This window comes from Patagioenas fasciata, chromosome 1, assembly GCF_037038585.1.
Source record: "Patagioenas fasciata isolate bPatFas1 chromosome 1, bPatFas1.hap1, whole genome shotgun sequence".
Taxonomy (NCBI): Eukaryota; Metazoa; Chordata; class Aves; order Columbiformes; family Columbidae; genus Patagioenas; species Patagioenas fasciata.
In genome coordinates this window covers 128,722,475-128,742,496 of record NC_092520.1, presented here as the reverse complement: position 1 = coordinate 128,742,496, position 20,022 = coordinate 128,722,475, and the positions used below count along the sequence as shown (strand labels likewise).

At 49.4% G+C, this 20,022-nt stretch overlaps 2 protein-coding genes across 5 annotated transcripts in view; one reads left to right on the top strand and one right to left on the bottom strand.

Moving 5' to 3' along the window:
- The window catches only part of PHB2 (prohibitin 2), a 108,603-nt gene that overhangs the window by 29,237 nt on the left and 59,344 nt on the right, over positions 1–20,022 (top strand). The gene's annotated exons all lie outside the window — the stretch shown is intronic.
- The window catches only part of ATN1 (atrophin 1), a 27,450-nt gene continuing 7,578 nt past the window's right edge, over positions 151–20,022 (bottom strand). For 2 of the 4 annotated variants that reach the window (XM_071814639.1, XM_065850124.2), the window contains 9 exons: positions 10,787–10,988; positions 9,837–9,974; positions 9,363–9,476; positions 5,202–7,240; positions 4,430–4,646; positions 3,604–4,321; positions 2,213–2,356; positions 1,782–1,962; positions 151–1,242 (listed from right to left, as the gene is read on the bottom strand). In XM_071814639.1, coding sequence (XP_071670740.1) covers positions 1,209–1,242; positions 1,782–1,962; positions 2,213–2,356; positions 3,604–4,321; positions 4,430–4,646; positions 5,202–7,240; positions 9,363–9,476; positions 9,837–9,974; positions 10,787–10,873 — 3,672 coding nt within the window. In that variant the 5' untranslated portion in view covers positions 10,874–10,988 and the 3' untranslated portion in view covers positions 151–1,208. Of the gene's footprint in view, positions 1,243–1,781; positions 1,963–2,212; positions 2,357–3,603; positions 4,322–4,429; positions 4,647–5,201; positions 7,241–9,362; positions 9,477–9,836; positions 9,975–10,786; positions 10,989–20,022 lie in introns of those variants that run through there. The other 2 variants (XM_065850141.2, XM_065850150.2) reach the window with 2 other exon arrangements.

The following is a 20,022-nucleotide window of genomic DNA, read 5'->3' as shown; positions in this document are numbered from 1 at the left end:
TTGTGTGTGTTTTTTTTGTGTTTTTTTTTGTTTTGTTTTTTTCTTAAGAGCTTCATATATATATATATTTATATATATAAATTATTAGAATGTGTGTTGGGTCTTGAGAGTGCGTAGGGAACTTCATTTGGGTGTTTTTCCAGAGCTGGGTTGTTGGTTTTCTTTTCCTTTTAATGGTTAAGTAAATATATATATATGGGGACCAATCAAGAAATACAACTGTGAAATCAGACACGCACGTGGGAGGTGGGGGGGAAGGGACTCACAAGTTGCTACATAAAACTGCCACGTCTAATAGGATGTGCATGAGTTAAAGTACATCAATTCGAAAGGGTGAGGGGAAAGGGCAGCCGCCATCTCAAAGACAAATCTCAGGATACCGTACACTTGGCCATGTCAGCTCTCCCCGCCGGGCTCAAAGGGGTCGTGGTGGCGACGGCAGCTTTGAAAACAGTCTCCTGGTGCTTTGCACCTCGTGGCCATGCCCGTTCCTGTCAGCAGTGGGGAAGCACAACCACCACCTTGCAAAAAGTCTTGCGGTGCTTAGCACCCCGATGGCTGGGACCGGTCCCTCTGCAGGCAGGAGCGGCCGCTTTAGAAGGGGTCCTGTAATGCTTTGTTTGCATCTGAAGGGATGCTGGAGAGTGGGAAGCCGCTCTAGCTAAACTGAAATAAGTTCCACATTGCTCTTCCGTATCGCTAAAGCAGTAACTTACACCTAAAGCTGGGTGGGATGTTTAGAGACATCTTGAAAAAAAGGCTCTGTTGGGTTTTGAGTTACTTCTTGGCTGCACCTCCTCCTTGCAGAAGCAGAAAAGGCAGCAGCACCATGTATGTGAAGTCCTGTCATGGTCTGCACTTTTTATTTAATGCAACTGTCCCCCCAAACAAAAGGATGGAGCTTCTGCCATTCTGAATTCACATCAGTCTTTGTCTTTTCGAGCTCTGTGCAATGCTGATTGTTTTCTTCAGAGCTCTGCTGAAATCACGTACCGATCATTTCATGTTCATTAGTGGTGTGTCAGTCCTCCCTCACTTTCTGTTCTCGTGATGCCATCCTGTACTTTTTGTCCTGTTGTCTCTCACACTCTACTGCATGGTGGGATCAGGATATGTCACTGCAGCTTCCCCTCCTCCAGGATTTGGTTGATTGATTGCTCCTCTTGAGAGAAAGACACGATGATGTCACATTGACACTACAAGTCAATTTAAAGGGGTTTGTCACTTTCTTTCTTCAGGTGGCTAGGATACAGAAGAGAAACAAGGTGACTGGGAGAGAGAAAAAGGCAATTTAGTATCCCCCACTGCCTTTTGTTAGTGTAGACCCACATGACACTGTGGGCTTGGAAACCTTTCCAAATCCTTCAAGTAGGAGATGCTATCGAAAAGGGACAACACTGCACCTCTCTCTTTCCCAACATGCTTCCCTGTGCATTTGTGAAAGTCTTGTCTTGGCAAAAGCATCCAACCCTTGCAAATGTTTGGTATTTTGGCAGGGTTACCAGTTAGTCATAACATGTGTGAAACATGCACGTTTACCCTCCCACCAGGAGAAGAGGGGCTGAGACCCCACATAAGATTAGACACTGAACAGTCACTTGCCATGAATGACCATCCTAGTGACCACCCCAGCAGCTGTGCGCCAGTGACAAGGCATCCCTGGTCCCAGGTGTGGGCTCAGGCTGAATCACCCACTTGAGGGCCAATGTGTTCCTGTCCCCTCTGCCACCCCCAGGCACCCCCTGCTCGCCCTGTGCTGTGGAGGGCACAGGCCCATGTACCTGTAGTAATCCTCCTGCGTGGGGAGCGGCACACCATGCAGAGGGTGATGGGCGTGAAGCCATTGCTGCTGTTCCAGAGCCAGGCGCTGCAGCTCAGCTGACTGTGCATGCATGGCCTGTAGCTGATGTGCTGCTGACATGGGTGCAGAGAGAGAGCCTGGCAGGTCCCTGTAGGGTGCAGCTGCAGCCAAAGATGAAACAGAGAAGAGATAAGGCAATATTAATAGCTCCATCCTCACCTGTGGCCCCATACCTCAGACAAAACTCCTGCACTTCCCTTCCCAGCCCTACCCATGTGCAGGAGTTGTTCATCCAGGGTTCTGTTTAATAGACCTCAGTTTGGGTTTGTGACCCCTCATGTCCACCCTGCCCTGGGAGGTCTGCTGATGCCCTTCAGAGGAGACCAGCAGACTCCCTGTGAGCATCCTTACCAAAAAGCTGGTGGCGCAGCACTTCATTCTCGTGCAGAGGGTGAGGCAGGAGGGGGTTAGGAATGGTTCCAGCTGGGTATGGTATCCGGGTGAGGTGTGATCCCGAGGCAAGTGGGTCGATAAGAGGGTGAACAGAGGCTGAGGCTGGAAAGAAAAGATACCACGAGATAATTCTCCTGTGCTTTGTAACACGGAGGTAGGCACAAGGCACAACAAAAAAGAAGCAGAGAGGGCTGGTGTGTGTTTGAGATGGAATGATTTCAAGGCTAGACAACACAGCACCACATTCTTCTGTTACTCTTTTGCCTGCATGGAATTTCACATGAGCCAGCCTGGCATAGCTCTGTCCCTATGCTCCTCAGGGAGAAGTACTGTTCCTTAAAATCTATTCTGCAAGGACCTGCTCTGCAATCACATCTGTATCGAGTATCGTGCCTATCTACCACCCTGGCTGTCATTCCTGTACATACTCATATCGGGTTCTTCCATTTCCAGGTCTCATCCAGCACAGATGCTCAGTGCCAGGCACTGAAGTTTGCAAGTACCAACCAAGGCTGAAATGCAAGGTACTGTTCATACAAAAACTGTTCTTTCCAGTGTTCTGGACTCTCTGACAGAGTGCTGGCTGGAGGTGGCCAGCTACAGAGCATGGGGGAATGGACATTAATTTGTACCTGATGCCATCTCTGACTAGTTGTGGCCGCTTAGACTGGGTGTCTGTCTGTCACCAGATTCCACTGAGTGCTCACAAGACCTGAGCAGGCACAGCACTTTTTCCTACCGTAGTCTGGGCTTTCCTTCCCCCAGATTTTCAGTCCTACGCTTCTTTTTACTTTGCTTTCCTATAGGATGTAAAAATGGAAGGACCACCACTCAATTCTGAAGGAGAGCAGCCTCCAGTTCCTTGCAATTAGTCCATCTTCTATCCCATCCCACCATCTGCAGCAAGAGCCCTATTTGCAAACCAGAGAACCAACATTTCATTAGTCCTAAGGATACTGTAAAATTCATCAGCGGGGCTCCCACTCCCTCTGCAGACCACAGCACCACCACCTTGGTAGCCAGTGGGATGCCAGCACTCACATTCTGTCCCCAGAAATCTAGAACTAAAAGACACAGTACAAACTACTCTGCTTGCCACTAAGCAGTAAACTCACAGACAGCCCAATACTTGCAACAGAAGTCAGTGTCTTTCGCTGGATGCGAGCAAGGGCAAGGCTGGATGACTGTGATATTGACCTCTTCTGGCTGAAGAGGTGGATCTGGGGCCTCAAAATCTACTCTCAGCAGCTTTTGGAATTCCCCAGGACCAGAGTGAGGACGCACAAAGAGGCCATAGTAGGAGGGAGAGCAGGGCTTTGTGCAGGACACCACTCCCATGGGGTCCTTACCTGCATGTATGGCATCCTGCTGGTGGAGATGGAGGTGGGAGTGGATGTGGGAATGCTGATGATGATGAGGTGTCACATTGAGCATCTGCAGCCGGGCCAGAGGGTCATTGCTGAGAGCAGCCACCCGCTCAGCATGCTGGCGCTCAGCTGCCAAGCGCTCAGCATAGGACATGTCAGGACGAAGGGTCGGGCCAGCTGCCAGCGCCAGCCTCTCCCGCTCCAAGTGGCCCAGCCCCGGGTGGAAGGGAAAAGCGGGATGAAGGCCGGGGGCTGTCTGCAAACTCAGCCCGCCATGGCGTGGGAATGGATCCATAGCAGCAGCTGGCACAGCGTGGAGCTGCTCCAACTCGGCAGGCTTGACTTCAAAGCCAGGCTTGAGACGTTCACGCAGGTCCCGGTCCCTCAGGTCTCGTTCGCGGGCCTCCCGCTCTCTCAGCTCTCGCTCCCGTGTCGCTGGATCACTGCTGTAGATGGCTGGCATGTTGTACCCCAGCAAACCTGGGTCGACCGCACCCAGTGGCACATAGAAAGGGTGGTTGCGGTTGCTGGGGGACATAACGTGGGGCCGTGCATATTCGCTGAGGGTGCGCAGAGCCGGGGTGTCAGGGCCCAGGTACGGGGGAACAGTTGCTACAGCACTGCCCTGCTCGAAGGAGGGGCGGTGGGGAACTGGCCCGAGGGATGAGCACTCAACCGACCGGCCCTCCTGGGCCATCTTCTGCAAGAGAGCAGAGAGACCAGGTTTAGGGTCCCAGCAGGAAGTGGCCAAGGGAGCTCTCAAGCATCTACCCTGGCTGTGCTGCGGCAGTGGGATCCCCAAACCTACCACACTCCTCTCCAGCTCCCTCTCCTTCTCCCGCTCCTTCTCCCGCTCTCGTTCCCGTTCCCGCTCCTTCTCTTCCCGTGCCTTCTGCTCAGCCTCTCGCCGCACTTTCTCCACCAAGTCCGCCCTTTTCTTAGCCAGCTTGGAGCCATCAAGGGGTACGAAGTAGAGGTCCGTGCGGGAGCAGGAGTTGAAGCCACGGTCTAGATGTTTGTTGAATCTGGGGATGAGAGGTGTAGCCTATCAGCACAGAGGGGGCTGGAGGGCAGGGATGAGCATGGAAATGGGGACAGGGGCAGGCAAAGCCAAGTCCAGCACTGTGGGAAAAGGAAGAGCATAACGGAAAAGGTACTTAACGGGGCCTATAAGAAGGCTGGGGACAGTCTTCTTAGCAAGGCCTGCTGCAACAGGACAAGGAGTAATGGTTTTAAACTAAAGGAGGGGAGATTCAGGCTACACGTGAGGAAGAAATTTTTTACGATGAGGGTGGTGGCACAGGTTGCCCAGAGAGGTGTCAGATGCCCCATCCCTGGAGACATCCAAGGCCAGGCTGGATGGGGCTCTGAGCAACCTGATCTAGTTGAAAATGTCCCTGCTCATTGCAGGGGAGTTGGACTAGATGACCTTTGAAGGTCCTTTCCAACCCAAACTATTATATGAAAAGTCAAAAGGGTGCAGCTTCACCCCACACTGAGAGTGACCTCCCCGTCCCTGCCCCATACATCCCTCTCCAGCCTACAGACACCCTCTGTGTGCCCCCCTAGTCTCCCCTCACCTGGCTGACTGGCTGGCGTGGCTTGGTACATCCACCACCTTGGGGGGTGGTGAGGGGCTGCGAGCAGGTGGCACGGGGCTCTCGGGGGGCTCGTACTCCTCTGATGGCTCCTGCTTGATCTGCGCAGCACTGAGGGGAAGTGGGGGCGGTGGGGGGGCTGGGGCGGCCATGCTCCCTGGCAGGGGTGGTGGGGCAGAAGGGGCGGGCGAGGGGGCTTTGTAGCCCCCTGCCACAGGGGAGGAGGCCACCCGGTAGCCAGGAGGCGTGGTTGCCCGGAAAGGGGCAGCTGAAGAAGCAGGGGGTGAGCCTGGCTTATAAGGGGCCGGGGGCTGGAAGGTGGGGATGGGGGAGGCTGGCCGCTTCCCATAGGGGGCCACAGCTGAGGGGGGTACTGGGGGTGAGACCGTCTTGTAGGGGGCTGCAGATGGGGAGGCCATGGTGGCGATGACGGTAGAGAGGGTGGTGGCAGCTGAGGTGACCGGAGGGCCAGCCCCATGGGCAGGGGATGGTGGTGGTGGTGGGGGGAAGGTGTAGGTGGCAGGACTCTGCCCTGGGGGATGAGCGCACATGCTGGGGTAATTTCCCTGGGAAGAAGCAGCAGAGGAGGATGAGGAGGACGAGGAAGAAGAAGATGAAGAAGAGGAAGAGGAGGAAGAGGAAGAGGTGGTGGAGGAGGAGGAGGAGGAGGGAGCTGCAGCAGCAGATGAGGGAGCCTGGCTGTAAGCGGCCTGGCTGTGGGGAGGGTAGAGGCGTAGCCCATAGCTGGCATGGGAAGGGTGATGGCTGTTTGACTCCAGGCCGTGAGGGTAACCCCCACTGGGCTGCGATGGAGCTGCAGCTGCTGGGGAGACCCCACCACCACTCCCGTGGCTGTGGTGGTGCTGTTGGGGTGGCTGCGGGTGATGGGGCGGCTGGCTGGCAAAAGGAGCAGCGGGGTGGGAACCAGCGTTACCCAGGGGGCGGCTGTATGGGGGTGGCCCCTGGCTCCAGACAGGCTGGGAGGGCAGGGATGGCTGGGTGTACTTAGGGGGCTGGCTGGACACAGAGAGGCCGCTGGGTGGGGGGAAGGAGTGGCCATAGGAGGCAGTGTAACTGGGCAGGGGCTGGGATGGGGAAGGCTGGGGGTACTGGGCCGAGGAGCTGGAAGCAGGCAGAGGTGGTGGGGCATAGGGGTAGCGGGAGGGGGCCAGGGCTGATGCCTTGTCCTGCCCCATCCCGTGGGGTGAGGGAAGGTGGCCGCTCAGGGCCTGCCCCACCATCCCTGGGGAGCTGGAGGCAGCCACCGTATTGTTGAGTGGGCGCAGGGCTGGCGGGGGAGGCAAATTGGCAGAGACATGGGGAAAGGAAGGGGCTGAAGCTGGAGGGGCGGCTGGAGGGTTGGCTGGGGGTGTCTTTTGAGGTGGGGGGCCCCCGACCACTGATGCCAGTGAGATGGGGGTGGTGGGTGGCGGATTGTGCTTGGCGCTGAGGGTCTGCTCACGACCCACTGCTGCTGGGAGCCCCCCAAGCCCACTGGAAATTTTGGCCCCAACTTGGACCACATTGGCTGGAGGGTAAAGAGGAGCATGGGTGGAAGAGGAGGAGGAAGACGAGGAGGAAGAGGAGGAGGAAGAAGGGACAGCAGAAGGGGCAGCAACAGCAGAGGAGGAGGAGGCAGGTGTCTGTGGGGTTTGAGCCTGGAAAATTCGGGAGGCCTGGCCCTCCAGCTGTGAGTGGTAGCTCCCAGCAGGGGGTCCCTGGGGGTGCACCTCACCCGGGAGCCCAAAGCCAGGCTCAGGTGGACGGGCCAGGCTGTCGGGAGGGGGAGCTACCGGTGGGCTCTGGGGGAAGAGTGGAGGATGGTGGTAGGAGTGAGATGGCCCCTGAGACAGCACAGAAGAGGAGTCAGAGTCATTTTCCACGCTGCCAGGGCTGTACACGCTAGGTGAGGTGCTCCTGTTATCTTGGTCAATGTCCCGTGGGTCACTGCTCATCTCATCATTGAAGCTGTGGCCATCAAGGCTGTCAACATCAGATGGGGATGGAGGGCAAGGCAACTCCTGAAATAAGGAGAGAGACGTTATGTGGCCTCCCAGACCATGCACAATGCTTTTCAAATTCCCTGAGAACTTTCTGACCATTTTCTGCCATCACTAGAAAACCCCACAGAGGGGAGGAGACATTGTTTGGCAAGGTATAAATAACACCAGTCCTCTGTCTCCCCTTGGACCAACTTCAGTGCTCTCAGGTCCTTCATGAGCATTACACACTCAGCAAGGAGGTACCGATGGGCACTGTGTGTACAGAGGCAGAAAGGGAGGGCAGGGAGCTGTTACCGATCAGGTTGAGAGTGAATACATACAAAAGGTCCTCACACCACCAGCAATGGGCAACTGGCCAGGGTATGATCAGTGGTAGTACCAGCAGATGGCATGGAGCACCATGCATCACAGTGTGCCCAGCACAGCCCCCAGACCCTGAATTTCTCTTCCTGTCCCTGCAGGACTGCTCCACCTCCCTGCCCCAAGTGTTTTGTCCTCTGGCCATCCAGCTCCTTATGTCCCCCTGCACTTCCCAATCCCTGCTCCTCCCTATCACCTCTCACAGCATGGACAAGTGCCACTCCTGAGCCTGGGGGCTTACAGGAGAGGTTAAACTGAAGTCTGTGTAGGGAAATTACATAGGTATGACCACAGGGGTTTAACTAAAGTGATCTCAAAACATGAGCAAATATCCTTGTGTTCGCAGGCCTTTAAGGCCAGTTCTCTGAACAGGTTAACAGGAAACTGAGAAGCACAAGAGCAAAGTCTTTCTCCAACCATCCGACCACTGATCCAGGCTGGTGCCATCGGCATTTTGGAAAAGCCCTGTGACAATGACACAGAGTGCATGCATGAGCAGATTTGGAACAACCATCACTCGGACCTGACCACAACTTAAGCACCTCTGTTTCACACTGCTCTGGTGGAGCAAAAGAGTCCAAGTCGAACCTGACCAGGCACACAGAGCCAGGCTCTCACCCCTGAGCTGGGAAAGGCACGTGCCCAGCTCTGAGAGTATGGCAGTCATAGAATCATAGAATGTCCTGAGTTGGAAGGGACCCACAGGGATCATCGAGTCCAGCTCCTGTCCCTGCATATGACAACCCCACAGTTCACACCATGTGTCTGAGGGTGTAGTCCAGCCTCTTCTTGAACACTGTCAGGCTTGGGGCCGTGACTACGTCCTTGGGGAGCCTGTTCCAGTGCTCAACCACCCTCTGTGGGAAGAACCTTTTCCTAACGTCCAACCTAAACCTCCCCTGGCACATCTTCCTACTATTCCCTCGAGTTCTCTCATCAATCACCAAAGAGAAGAGATCAGCGCCTGCTCCTCTTCCTCCCCTTAAGAGGAAGCTGTAGCTGCCATGAGATCTCCCCTTGGTCTCCTTTTCTCCAGGTTGAAAAACCAAGTGACTTTAGCTGCTTCTTACATGGCTTCCCCTCCAAACCCTTCACCAACTTCATAGCCCTCTTCTGGACACTCTCCAGTAGCTTTATATCCTTTTTATCCTGTGGCACCCAGAATTGCACACACTGCTCCAGGTGAGGCTGCACCAGTGCAGAGCAGAGCGGGACAATCACCTCCCTCGCTGTGCTTGATGCATCCCAGGACATGGTTGGGCCTCTTGGCTGCCAGGGCACACTGTTGGCTCATTTTCAACTTGCCGTCGACCAGAACCCCCAAATCCCTCTCTGTGGAGCTGCTTTCCAGTATCTTGTTGCCCAGTCTGTTCCCCAGGGTTACCACAACCCAGGTGCAAAATCTGGCACTTGACCTTCATGCATTTGGTGACTGTCCAGTTCTCTCTGCAGGGCCTCTCTGCCCTCAGGTGTGTCAACATCTCCTCCCAATTCTGTGTCATGGGCAAACTTCCTTAGTATTCCCTCAAGTCCTGTGTCCAAGTCATTTATGAAGACAGACAAAGCAAAGGAGACAGAGAGCCTCGGTCTGCTTGGTCATCCCTCCTGGTGGCATTTTTGTAGCCTGGCAGATGCCATTTAGGTTGGAAGAGCTGTAGCATGAAACCCAAGGCAGCAGGGCTCCCAAGCAGTGGGAACCTACAGCTGGGCAGGTGTGAGCAACACAGGTAGGCAATAGGAAACTCAGGACACGCCAGCAACCACAGCATGGAAAACTCACCTCAGTTTTGGGTTTTTTGGGAGTGTTGGCGTCCTCCCCTTCACTCTCCGAGATCTCTTCTGTTCGACCCTGTTTGCTGCCCTTGGGCGTGCAGGATTCCTCCACCCGCCCTTTCTGCAAGGGAGAGGGGAACAGGGAGGTGGAAGGGTCATGGGGTAACTTCCCACCTTGCCAAACCTTCACAGACTGCACAGAGCACAGATACACCCACCACAGCACGTGTGTTGAAGAGCTTAGCAGTGCAACACTGAGCCAGAATATGGCAAAAATTGGCACTATAAAGGGCTGGTGAGACTGAAGACAAGTTCTTGGGGGATGATGGGAAGTTCAAGGCACTGGGGATGAGAGCAAAGAAGGATCCCACCCATTCCAGAGAACTAACCCAGTATGGGTTTGTTGGTGGATCCCTGAACAGATTCAACATAGTCTGGGCAGACCTCAAGCACCCCGTGCTCACATACTAGCCTATACTACCTTTGTTGTTTGTCGGGACTTCTCAGCCTTGCCATCACTGCTGGAGGTGCTGACGCCCCCGGGGGAAGCTCGACCCCGTGACCTGAGCTCCTCTCGAGGCCCTGGAGTCTCTTTCTTCCGTCCACTCCGCATTGACATCTAAGAGAGCGATCATTGGATCAGTCCTGTTGTGCATCTCACTCCACTCCTGCCCTGTCCTCAGTCTCCCAAAGCCCTCGAATTATAGAATAATTTGGGCAGGAAGGGACCTTCAAAGCTCATCTAGTCCAACCTCCTGCAATGAGCAGGGACATTTTCAACTAGATCAGGTTGCTCAGAGCCCCATCCGGCCTGGTCTCAAATGTCTCCAGGGATGGGGCATCTGATACCTCTCTGAGCAACCTGTGCCAGTGTTTCATCACCCTCATTGTAAAAAATTTCTTGCCCATGTCCAGCCTGAATTTCCCCTCCTTTAGTTTAAAACCATTACCCCTTGTCCTGTCTCAACAGGCCCTGCTAAAAAGTCTGTCCCTATCTTTTTTATACACACTTTTTAAGTAACGAAATGCCACAACAAGGTCTCCCTGGAACCTTTTCCAGGCTGAACAACCCCAACGCTCTCAGCCTGTCCTCACAGCAGAGGTGTTCCACCCTCTGATCATTTTTGTGGCCTCCTCTGGCCCCTCTCCAACAGGTCCAAGTCTTTCCTGTGCTGAGGGCTCCAGAGTTGGACACAGGACTCCAGGTGGGGTCTCACCAGAGCAGAACAGAGGGGCAGAATCACCTCCCTTGACTTGCTGGCCATGCTGTTCTTGATGTAGCCCAAGATACAACTGGCCTTGTGGGCTTCAAAACCCCTGGACTCTCAGGCACTCCACTCCACCAAACTCATGTCCACGAGCTTTGCCCTGAGCTTCAGTCCCCACCCACAGCTTCAGCTTGGCTCCAGAGCCCCACCCCTCATCTCCCACCTCACGTACTGAGTCTTTGTTCTGTCGTGTCTTCATTCTTTTGGGTGTAGGACCCCCATTCTCCTTGGCCCGGTTTGATGAAAACATAAATTTTTATCACTTCACACCCCTCTTTGGCTGTTCCCGGGAGGCGGGTATGGGCAAGAGCAGTTCTTCTGGAAGGGGGGGCGTACACCAGCAATGCAACAAGATCCCAGTGAACCTGAAAAGCAAACAAGGAGGTGGTCTATTACAGAAATATGACAAAATTAATACTGTTTCCTTAATTATTATTTACAGATAAAGGATGTTCACAGAAAATGCAATAAACTTCCCCATCAGAAGGGGGATTTGGCTACTGTCATAAATTATTTCCAGCTTCTAGGAGTGATATCCACACGATATGAGGCAGCCAGTCCTCCAGTTTTTTGGAGGAAGCAGGTAGGAATGATTATCAGTATGTTGACTGTCCTCCTTAGTATTTCCATTTCCTTGTTTATTTGATCTCCAGAGAGAGAGGGAGAAAAAATAATGGGAAAGTGCTTTAAAGTGTTCCTCATGACAAATTTTCTGACTTCATTAGTTCCTCTCTGCACTTGTTGTCAGTGCAGTAAGCTGCATGATCCTTAACTGTCCATGTGCCATCATTAGCAAGCTGAAGCCCTGCCCCCTCCAGAGCATATGCACACCTGCTCCAGCACATATGCAGAAAACGTGAGAAGTCTTGCTTAGGCTGTTTGGTGTCCAATGCACACAAATAGGTGTGAAAAAACACATTTAGCTTTGATTTTGCATGATGTAAACAGAATCAACTGTTGAGCTTGGAGTGCCTAGGCCTCCTTTGCCATACATTGGGCTGCTTCTTAGTGTACCACATAAGAGTCATGACCAGAGATGCACAGTAAATCCTTACACTTTGCAGCAGTGGCAAGATTTCTGAGCTCCCTCTGAATAAATTTACAGCTTTGTGCTACGCCCGAAAGCCCCAGAGATATTTAACACCCTGTTATGCCACACAATTCCTAGTTCAGAGTATGAAACTATGATTGTATTATCCGGGGAACTGTTCTGAAGTGATTCAGGTATGCTGAAGCTCATCTGCTGGGCTCCACCCAGCTCAAGATCTTTTGCGCTGCACTGCGCAGGGATAACCAGAAAGAGACGGTTCTTCCACAGCCTGTCATTTGAGCTCCTGTACTCAGACTCTGCAATGAATAATCTGCAAGATGGGGAAATGTGTTCTGTGGACAAGGCATAAGGAGAAAAGATGCACATCTCATGGGTTATATTCTTTGATCGGGAAGTATAGCATAGTTTTGTGAGTAAGAAGACTTGAGATTTGGTACTCCTAAAGGCCACCCCAGACCTGGAAAGATTAGCTTCGAGTCAGCGCAGGAGCAGTTTGGATGCACTTTCATTTCTCTGAGAAGGGAGCTGAAACTACGGACAGAACCATAGAATCATTTTCATTGGAAAATATCTTTAAGATCATTGAGTCCAACCATTAAGTTGGATCAGGACAAAGGCACCAGACAGGAGAACTCTTGCAGCCCTCCCACTGGACTGTGTGGCCTTGGAGTCACTGCTTTCCACTGCCTCCATCTCCCTACCTGAGAAAAGGGAGCAGTGACACCAGCCTGTCTCCTGTGGGGCTCCACATCTTCCCTGACCAACGCTTAGAGAAATCCAGCTGGAAGGTAGTTGGGAAGAGCAGGGGATTGTTTGTTTTAATGTCATTAATATTTTATCTGACCCTCATCATGAAAGCCACAGGGGACTCATCCAGCATTAACTCCCACACACAACAATTCATTAACTGAGACCTCTTCTCTAATAGAAAAATAGCTCATGATGGCTTATAACTGACCTAATGGAGGCAGAGCACTCTCCTAATCCCCATCAGCTGATGTGTTTTACAGCCTTGCATTTCTGTCATACTTTGGCCTCTGGTTGCTAATTCAGCCAGTTACACTGGTGCCATTCCAGATAAATATCTAGAATTAACACTTCTTACATGAAACAAACATTGTAAGAAAGGCGATCCTAATTTAACTCTACTTCAACACACACCATGTTGGCAACCTTTAAGTATTAGCTCAGCTCTGAACACAGAGAAGCAGCAGCAGCACGTTACCAGTATGTCACTGCTCTTTACATCCAACAGGGATGCCACCCACACCTCCCACACTAAAGAGCTGAACATCATAATGCAACACACAGGTCTCACTTCAACTTTCCAATAGCTCTGTAATGACAATTATGGTCTTCTTTCTAGAGAAATAAATCAGAGAAATAATATGCATCCAACCACATACCAAAACTTCCCTTTTTAAAAGAAACACCAGCTTGGTACTTATGTCAACCGCTGAATATGCAGTACCTAACAAACCCAGGAACAAATCTGTATGTTTCAGCGGACATAAATAATCACTGCGGCAGAAGTTTCTATTACTTAGAAGGTGAAGGCTTTTTTAAAATACATAACGGATTTGATGCATACATTAGGCTGAGTACAGCAACCATTATGTCAGAGGCCAGATGAGAGTATGACAACACCACCTTCTAATTTTAACATCTATGAAATAAAAGCTTGCAATGTGAGCCTTGACAATTAACAAAGTTACACCTAACCCTTCCTGCCTCTGAAGATCCCTGTAAATGCCTCTGAAGAGTTCTTAGGACTCTGTGGTTTTGGAAAGGAAATGAGACATTTGGCAGGGCTGCTGTCAAATGGATAACCTTTTCCTGGCCCTGTGAAGCCCTTTACAGGTTTGATTGAGTTATGAGGCATTGCGAATTGCTGTTTTCTGTTTGTGTTTCATATAACCCAGCTTGGTTTGGCTCACTGCCCAAACCCCTCCATATTCTCAGCTAAGCCCCGATGCAGTCTCCTGCAAGCAACACACACTCAACAGGCATTTCCACGTGGGATCCAAAATGGATCCCACTCCTCTTCCTCTCCAGCTTCAAGTAATTCTCCTTGCCAAAGATGGACTGTCCTGCACAGGCAGCCAGGGGATCACAGGCTCTGGTTCCTCTTCTATTGAAGGAAGCAGATAACCTATCTCCTTCCCAGGCTGTAGCGTGGAGCAGCTCTTCCTGGGTAACAAAACTGGAATCAATTCCTTCTCAAATGAGATGCACTCAAGTTTTACCTATTTATGCATATACCCTTAGCCTCTCTTAGGAAGTTGGGTGAATTATTGTCCTTGGCTCCAGGTAGGATTTACACATTAGACTTAACGTCCGAGAAAATAAACTTTCCTATATGGCAACCAAAGCAGAGGAAATGGGAACAGGACCAAGTTACTTGGGATGATGTTTTGGGGGCTTGGCTGGGAACTGTAAATGACAAATGAGCCACACACCTCAAACACTTGTACATGTCATGGCTACACACATAGGTATAACCAGTACACGTCCCAGTAGCAGCAAAGCAATTTCCAAAGAAACACAGAAGTCTGGGAGGTGCCTCCAAATCCACGGAAAGCTGAAGGGTTTTCTCACTTCAGCTGGTGCTCAAAAGCAGAGCAAGCTCCAGGATGGGCAACCCAAGCCTGGGGCTCCAGTCTGCTTGAGAAGATTCAAGGCCAGTTTAGCTCCAGCTAGTCCTCCTTGGGGCCAGTGACAGAAGAAGGGAGAGCTGAAAGCTCCCAATATCCATGCCACTTAAGAAAAACAGCTGCTACCACCACCATTACTTCACCAGTGTTTCTCCAGCTAGCAGACATTTAAGACCTGATTCAGTCCTCACCGAGATTAGCTGCTGGTCCTCAGTTGTCAACAGTTACCACTGTCTCCTCATTCTTTTGTATCCCTGCTCTCTTGGGAGGAAAAACAAACAAACAATCTACTTGGTTTTATTACCTACTGCTCCTAATCTTCTCTGACTGTAACATCCCAGTGATCTCAGGCAGATTCAGACCTGGTCCGAGCAGGAGAGGAGGTACAGAAGGCAGAATGTGACTATGGTACATGTCACAGGAGTCCCTCCTGAGCTAGTGCTAGTCAGTGATGATTTGGGGGTGGAAGGGGTGGGAGCACTGATGTAGCCTCCCCTTTCCACTGAGGTTCTGCCTAGGCATTGCCTGGTACATCATATACCATCACATATCACTGAGTGCAAACACGTCAAGGTGCACAGCTGGATCATTCAGTCTGAAGGAAGAAATGAATTAAAAATACTGCCACCCATCAGGACCACACACGCTGCAAAAAAGGGCAACTGACAGCATCTGTACTTTTAAATGAAATGGGACAGTGCTTGTTCTCTGGTCCTGGGGGTGACTAGCATTACACAGCTTGCACCCAGATGGCAAAATTCTCCTACTCTCCTAAAGGGGACGGACACATCTAACCTGGCCACTGGCAATCAGCATGGTCCTGCACTAACTCCTAAACCACACTGAGGTATCATCTGGGAGAGCACTTGCTGGCACAGAACAAGGACCATACAAAGAAACAGGAATGCCACAGCAATGGACAGCCAGTACTGTGCACCAGTGTTGTTACTACAGACATAGCCAGCATTACCTTCCACTAGATGCCAGTCCATGGAAAGTGTCTGGAGTGAGGAGTCAGTTCCTCCTTTAGACTAAGTACAGATGTGCTAAAGTTCAAACTTCTTGTTTTCTTCAGTTGAGAACTGTTGGAAGTACACAGTGACTATTCCTTAAGTAATTTTTTTGAAATGTAGAACTACATCCAAAATCCTACATGAAGTCAAATACATTTGCCTTGCAAAGGCAGGGATTTAGAAGTCAGAAGATGTGAGAATTAAACTGAGTCTGTTTCTCTGCAATTAATTAGCTCTGTGTTCCGATCCTGGTTTTCCTGTTCTCCCTTCTGCTAAAGGATGCATTAGCACTGGAGGGAGAAACCAGGGTGGCAAAATGATCACAGCTGCTTTCTAACACATTGCAGATGTTGAAAAGTGTCCTGAAAGTAAGATGGGATGAAAGCAAATGGATCCCTCTTGACAGGTAAAGATCGCTCAGAATGGAGTGCCCACTGGAATAGTATGGCCAGGGGACACACACCGTGGGTGCGAAGTCAGAAGCTGGCATATTTATTTATACTGTCCTGTGAATGACAGTCCCAGCCAATACATTTTGAATTCCTGTCTCCATTTACCTCATTTATAAAACAAAAGGAAAATTCCAAGAAATTTGAGGTTAACAGCTGTGTAGTATCTTGAAAACACAAAGTTTCGTCCAAAATACTGCCATCAGACAACCCAAAGTACAACATTTCCCAATGGCTAAGTACCTGACTTATGTTTGAACCCTGGTGTCTTTCTATAGGGCACAGTGGAGACAGGGTGGGAAGGGTGCTGTGTTTAGTGCTAGCAATAAATGTATAGGTCAGGGTTCAGGTTGCATGTTACAGCTTTATTGTCAGTCTTTTGATTGAGCGCAACATTACTGTAACAGGGAAAATTATTGTGTGAGCAAATTGATTAGGATGCCAAAATAGTTGAATGCCAAGACGGAGGTGGGCAGACGCAGCTAATAGTATCTTGGCCACAACTATTCCCATGACTTGCAAAATTTTTTTTTTACTTGGTAAATTTTGTTAAGAATAAATATACCTATGCAACACCAAATGAAAGGTACTTTTGAAACACAGGCATTTTTCTGTTTCCTACAAAATTACTACAACAGTTGGTGGATGCAGGGGCTGTGAACTCAGGCTGGAAGGTAGATTCATCAAGGACTAAGACTGTAAAACTGGTCAAATAATCATACTCCAGCTAAAACTCTTGCCTACCCAGTGCATGAAGTTTAACTACATCCTTGCCCAATACTAACATGAAGCTCGGGGATCCCAGGGGACTGAAATACTCATGAGCTCAGGCCAAAGGCAGGGAAAGTGAGCTAAAGCCCACACATACACGCCATGATTGGAGAACACATCTCCCTGTCCTCTGCAGCCTCCCAACACTGACAGTGGGACAGGACCATCCAACCACCAGCAGCTGTTGGATGCAGCTGGGAAGGGCTGAGACCTGCCCCACCACACAGGCTTGGCAGCACAGTGTTACACGGCAAACAGACAAAAAAACCACAAAACAACCATCCGTAACTGAAGTAAAAACTGCTGTTACTGCTCAGAAATCAAAATATAAGAGTTTAGTATAAAACCAGTGAGAGTTGTGGTTTTTTTGTAATTTCTATGAGTAAATTGACTTTATATTGGCAGTGTACTAGAATATCACTGGACTCTTCCATCTTCAAAATGACTAACTAGGAAATGTTTAAGTATGTTTTAAGAAACTTATTTCTGTACTGAAGGGCAAATTACACACACTTTAATCAACAAGCTGAATGAACCCTCTTGATTTACATGTACCCATGCATGTAAGAGAAGATGACATTTGAGACCACCTGAGGAAACTGAACATACACAAGTCCACAGGACCTGATGAGACACACCCCAGGGTCCTGAGGGAATTGGCTGATATAGTTGCCAAGCCACTCTCCATGATATTTGAAAAGTCACGGCAGTCAGAAGAAATCCCCAGTGACTGGAGAAAAAGAGAATACTGCACCCATTTTTAAAAAGGGTAATAAAGAGGACTGTAGGAACCACCAACCAGTCAGCCTCACTCAGAGAAGCTGTGGAAGCCCCATCCCTGGAAGTATTCAACGTCAGGATTGGTTGAAAATGTCCCTGCCCATGGCACAGGAGTTGGGACTAGATGATCTTTAAAGGTCCCTTCCAGCCCAAACCATTCTATGATTCTATGCCTAAAATAATACCTCCCAGACCCAATCTGAGCCAACAGCTTTAATCCTTGTCAACAGCACTTGCTGACAATTTCACTTGTCATTCTATCTGCATCTTCCCTCCCCCTAGTAAAATAATAAATAAAAATTAAAATGTTCACATTTCAGGAAAGGGTGCCAAATAGGAATACTAAAAATAACTTGCAGAGTGCTGGCAGTCATAGGAAATACAGCTAGTCTACATTTTATTAAGTCTGTATTAATCGTTTGTTTTCTTAATTCTGCACAACCATGAGGAGTAAGAATGTTATTTTCAGTATGAAAGCTGTAATTCTGGAATCTCCATTCAATGTAAAACTTATTTGAGAAAAAGATTTCTGATGAACAGAGTGAAATAAAACCACTTAGAGCTAACGTGAGGTAATAAATACTAAAAACATTCATGCATTTAACAATAGCTCAATTTACAGCACAGAAGAAGATACTAATTTCTGCAGAAGCAACTGAAAATAAAGTTTGATTCACTAAATGGAGGTTACATGAACTAAAGAAGGTTACGTTAATCGTTAAACAATTCCTGAGGGCACACTAAAGTGACTGTAAGTATGTAACAGATTTACTTAAAATGTCTCAGAAGAATCATTCAGTCTCCCCAGAGGAAGGCCTCTGGATCTCTTGGAGACACAGGCTGGCAGAGCCCAGTGGATCACAAAATGCATCACATTGGGTTCTTCCCTCTGCAAGCAGGATGGAGGACTAGGGGTGTGTGATGCAGAGGAGGGGAACATCACACTCTTCGTAGTCACTATGTTAAGAAGTGCAATGTCTTTCATATTTGCAATGCCTGAGCACACATTACCTGTAGGGCTGTTAGGGGCCAAGGGTCTAATTGTCATACGTTATCTCCCCCTTTTTAAACGTCTATGTACCTTTCCTAAGAAATGCAAAGTAAATTACTCAAAGACATCACAGGCTACTCAAAAATATGTATGTCAGCTGGAAGGGACCTCTGCAGGTACAAACTCCTGCTCACAACAGGGCTGACCTCAAATCTAGAAGGGATTGCTCAGGGCCTCAATGAGGCAACTCCAAAACATCTTAAGGTGCAAAACTTCCCCAGCTGACCTGAGACACCCAATCCAGTGCTGAAACACTCATTATCAGTCGTAATTTCCTTGTTGCAACTTGTGACCATGAGTCCATGTACCACAGCTCCTCACTCTTGGTACCTGGAAGTTATCCATCCATCAAACCATCATGGTTCCAAACTTCTGCTGCAAGTCCTTACCAGGGTATATTTTTGGTAACTTTACAGCAGCAGGACCAGCAGCTGAATCCAAAGTCAGAATAGCCACACCACACATCCTTCAGTAATAGACCAGTGTAAAGCATGGCCACCACTTTCTGCCAAGACCTGTATCATTCTGAAGCTGGCAGAGGGAGGTCCAGGCAAAAACATGACCTGCTTAGAGCCCTCAGTCCCAGGGAAACTAGTCAGAGTGAATAGAAGTATCAGACAGAAGCTAAAAGGATGAAGTGCTGTAGATTGATTTGAATGAATCAAGTCCTGAAAGTATCAGGCTAGGTGGAAGAAAGCCTGCTAGATCTTTAAAAGGATCAGTGTCCTACCTCTCAATGGCATTAAGTTAGGAGGCACTGTCAGTATTGCAGATGATCACAATTTGAGAGAGAACTTAAGAGAATAAAACATTGAAGAAGCAAAACTAGGATGGATACAGAAAAAGGGCAAAGGGAAGCCAATGTGGCTGATGAGAGTAAGTTAATAAGGGTAATAATGAGGATGAGAACTGAGGAGAACTGTAGAAGGACCTTCCAAGAAGAGTGATTGGGCAATGAAATGGCATCAACCTTGATAAACATAAAGCAACGGACACAGAAAAAACCAACTCCATCTCCACATACAATCAGTGCCACTCAAGAGTGATACCCTTAGGATGTAAGAGGTAGATCCATGAAAATGTCACCTTGGCATTCAGCAGCCATAAAGAAAGCAAAACATATGCTAGAAATTCCTGAGAAAAGAACTGAAAACAAAACAGAGAACGTCACTATGCCCTTGCACAAACCCATGATTTTCCTACATCTTGAAAAGTGTTGCAGTTCTGCTCCTTCCACAGGAGCTAGAAAGGGCAATGAAGAGGCATGACTGAGTGGGTTAGACATCTCTGTCCACAGAACAGGTTAAGTGAGGATGTGATTGAGGACTGTAAAACCATATATGAAAAGCAGGAGATGGGTAGGAAATAATTTTTCACTGTCTCTTCCAATATAAGAATTGAGGACCATCAAGAAGTTCAAAACAAACAAAGAGACAGTTCTTCTTGAAATCAGTGGCTGCAGAACTTCCAAACAAAGGACACCATAGGTGCTACAAGTTTGCATGGACTTGAAGGGAGACTGGAGAGTTTAATGCAAGAGAGTGACTGTTACTTACTGAATGGCAAGAAACCACGACCAGCCATGGCAGCCCCTCCGCTGAAAACAGCTGGAAGCTGTAGGAGTATCAGA